The 2,707-nt window shown below is 32.6% G+C and overlaps 1 protein-coding gene across 1 annotated transcript; it reads right to left on the bottom strand.

Moving 5' to 3' along the window:
- Window positions 1-571: 571 nt before the first annotated feature.
- LOC149528095 (aquaporin NIP1-2-like) lies at window positions 572-2,440 on the bottom strand. Its single transcript, XM_089808010.1, has 5 exons — window positions 2,282-2,440; window positions 1,638-1,859; window positions 1,277-1,474; window positions 837-898; window positions 572-731 (listed from the first exon to the last, which is right to left on the bottom strand). The coding sequence occupies exons 1-5, from the start codon at window positions 2,438-2,440 to the stop codon at window positions 572-574; spliced, it is 801 nt and encodes a 266-aa protein (XP_089664136.1).
- Window positions 2,441-2,707: the final 267 nt, after the last annotated feature.

The following is a 2,707-nucleotide window of genomic DNA, read 5'->3' as shown; positions in this document are numbered from 1 at the left end:
GCTTATTTTCACTTCATTCATCTGGGCCTTAAATTCTTCTTGGCTCTCCTCACTTCATCTTCATCTAAGAGGGTATTTTATTGAAATTTCTTGTCTTCTTCATTAGTGGACATTTTGAACAAAAAAACAGATATTTTAAGGTCAATGAATTCAAATCTTTCTCTCCATTTTCTCATGGAAAATCTAAAATTCTTATTCAGTGTTTGTCCTTTGAGGGGAGGGATTTAGTGCAATATGATACTAGAAAACTTGACATGATATTTAATATTTCTTTAAATGAGTTTATTAACAAGAAGTCAATCACGCTCAATTAGAAGGAAAAAAAAAAAAACAAAACTTAATATTTAAGCACCAACGACTAATGAAATAAATATTCACCAAATCTCATTGTTAATCCTTATAAATAGGATTGATAATTAACAAAAACCATCAATCTCCCATAGTGTCATTACTAATAATACACCAGTCATATCCATATTACAAGACATATTTCTACATCTGTAATAAAATACTAGTTTAATAAAATACAAAGTCTAAATTATTATACCACCCTTAACTAAGAAATCACTGTCTATTCTTGCTCTGGTATAGAAATACCCTTATAAAACCAGGCTCCACAAAGGGCACCCAAAACAGGTCCAAGAATATACACCCAGAGCCCTTCAAAATTAAGCGTTATCAGTGCAGGCCCCAATGATCTTGCTGGGTTCATCGAACATCCCGAGAGTGGTCTGCATTGAACATATTCTAACTTAGTAGCCACTAATTTAAAAAAAAAAAAAAGTAATCCACCCAAAACACAAATGGAAACACTTGTTTACTAGTTCAACACATACCCTGCAAATAAAGCATTACAAGCAGCTACACTACCCACAGCAATCCCTACCATTTCACCCGGCTGCATAATAAAGCATCACTCATTAGCTACTAATTAGATAACATGGTGGCAAAACTTCATCTAGTGAGCTACAATATATAACCTCTCTATTCTGTACATAAAATGATGAATAACTAAAATAATATATAGCCTCTCTATTCTGTACATAAAATGATAAATAAGCAAAATTTAACTGTATTACTATACAATTTAACGGTCAAATATAATTGGTTTTGGTTTGAACAATTCCTTTAATGTCTAACAATTACTAGTAATGTACCATAAACATACTCCCATCTCCATTTTTCTTTTCCTCCTATGTTTTTGTCATAGCGAGAATATGTTACTAATGATATACAATCAAATGCAATATAGATCTATAGAATTGTAATCACTTACTGCTTTAGGGTCTGTGACTGTTGCAAATATAACAATGGTGAGTATGAAAGTGATAATGAATTCCACAACAAGTGATTGCACTGGATGTCCAGGAGGAACATTGACAGCAACATCAATGGAGACTTTTGTAATAATTATATTGAGTGCAGCTGCAGCTGCTGTGGCACCCACAATCTGAGATATAATATAAATGGGCAGCTGATAATTTCAAAGACATTAAAAACCATCCATATTAGCACCGTTGGCATCATGAAAGAAACATAATAAGATGTCATTTAGAATACAAAAGCTTATGTTAGAAGATTTCTTTTTTTCATAGATCAAACCCAATTTGTATTTTCTGTGCACTAGATTAGTTTACCTCCTGAAGAGAAAGTTTTCCCACAGATGAGAAGGCAAGACTAATTGCTGGATTTATGTGACAACCAGAGACATGTGCCACAGTGTAGACTAGTGCCACTATAACCAGTCCAAAAACAGCAGCAACCCCAACATGACCTAACACTTTATCCCTTGTTTCCACCATGATTCCTCCACAACCAGCAAATACTAGGATAAAAGTTGCCATCAATTCAGCTGCTGCCTATGTAGAAAAATTATATGATTACATTGGGCAATTTAGAAAAAATAGAAACAAATGAAAAACCTATATACATACATGTATATAAAAAATTATCTAGTTTTATAATGTTAATTTCATATTTCTGATTTAGATGATGTAAATTTTTTTGATTATCAAGGACCATACTAAATAATCTATCATCAGGATCAACCAAATAATTAGAAAACAGAAATTCCAAGATCCTCATATCTCTACTTCTTAACAATTATTTTCATTCCGATAATTGAATATAAAATATGATCCAAAATAGATGATGAAAGGCTTCGATTAAGCCAAAGAGTTTAGGTTAATGGGAACGGGATCCCTTGCACGTTAATTAGGTGTATAAAAACAAAAATAAATACATACACTTACAGATACATCTTTATGTTCATTAGATATACCTTTTTGTAAATTGTGACCTGTAGAAAGATATTATTAGTTTTAGTAGCCTCCCAATCTTCCATTTCTGGTTTCTTTGTTTGAGAAGAGGGTCCCATATTTGGAGCAACATTCTGGCGAGAGATGATAGGAAGAGGAGGCGTCCTGCTTTCCTTTTTCATGGCGAAAAACTTCCCACTTTTTATTGTAGTATTGTAGGTGTTTACATGTTATATAAAGCTAATCTAGCTGGAGTTTCAGTACTGTTATAGGTGTTAGGCTTCTCTTGTTGGGCATAATGAGAAGTTACTGAATTATGAATATTTTTCTCTGCAATGTCTTTATTCTACAATGAAAGGCTGAAAGGCTGAAAAAAAGAATTTTGATTGAGAGTAAAGCAACAAATGGACACAGACAAACAATTCTAAGTTGGAGAAAATAATAAGAAA

The sequence above is a fragment of the Cupressus sempervirens genome, chromosome 11 (assembly GCF_028749045.1).
Source record: "Cupressus sempervirens isolate cs-2001-9-10 chromosome 11, ASM2874904v1, whole genome shotgun sequence".
Classification (NCBI taxonomy): Eukaryota; Viridiplantae; Streptophyta; class Pinopsida; order Cupressales; family Cupressaceae; genus Cupressus; species Cupressus sempervirens.
Note: the sequence above shows the minus strand (reverse complement) of the source record. Positions and strands in the feature narration are given on the sequence as shown.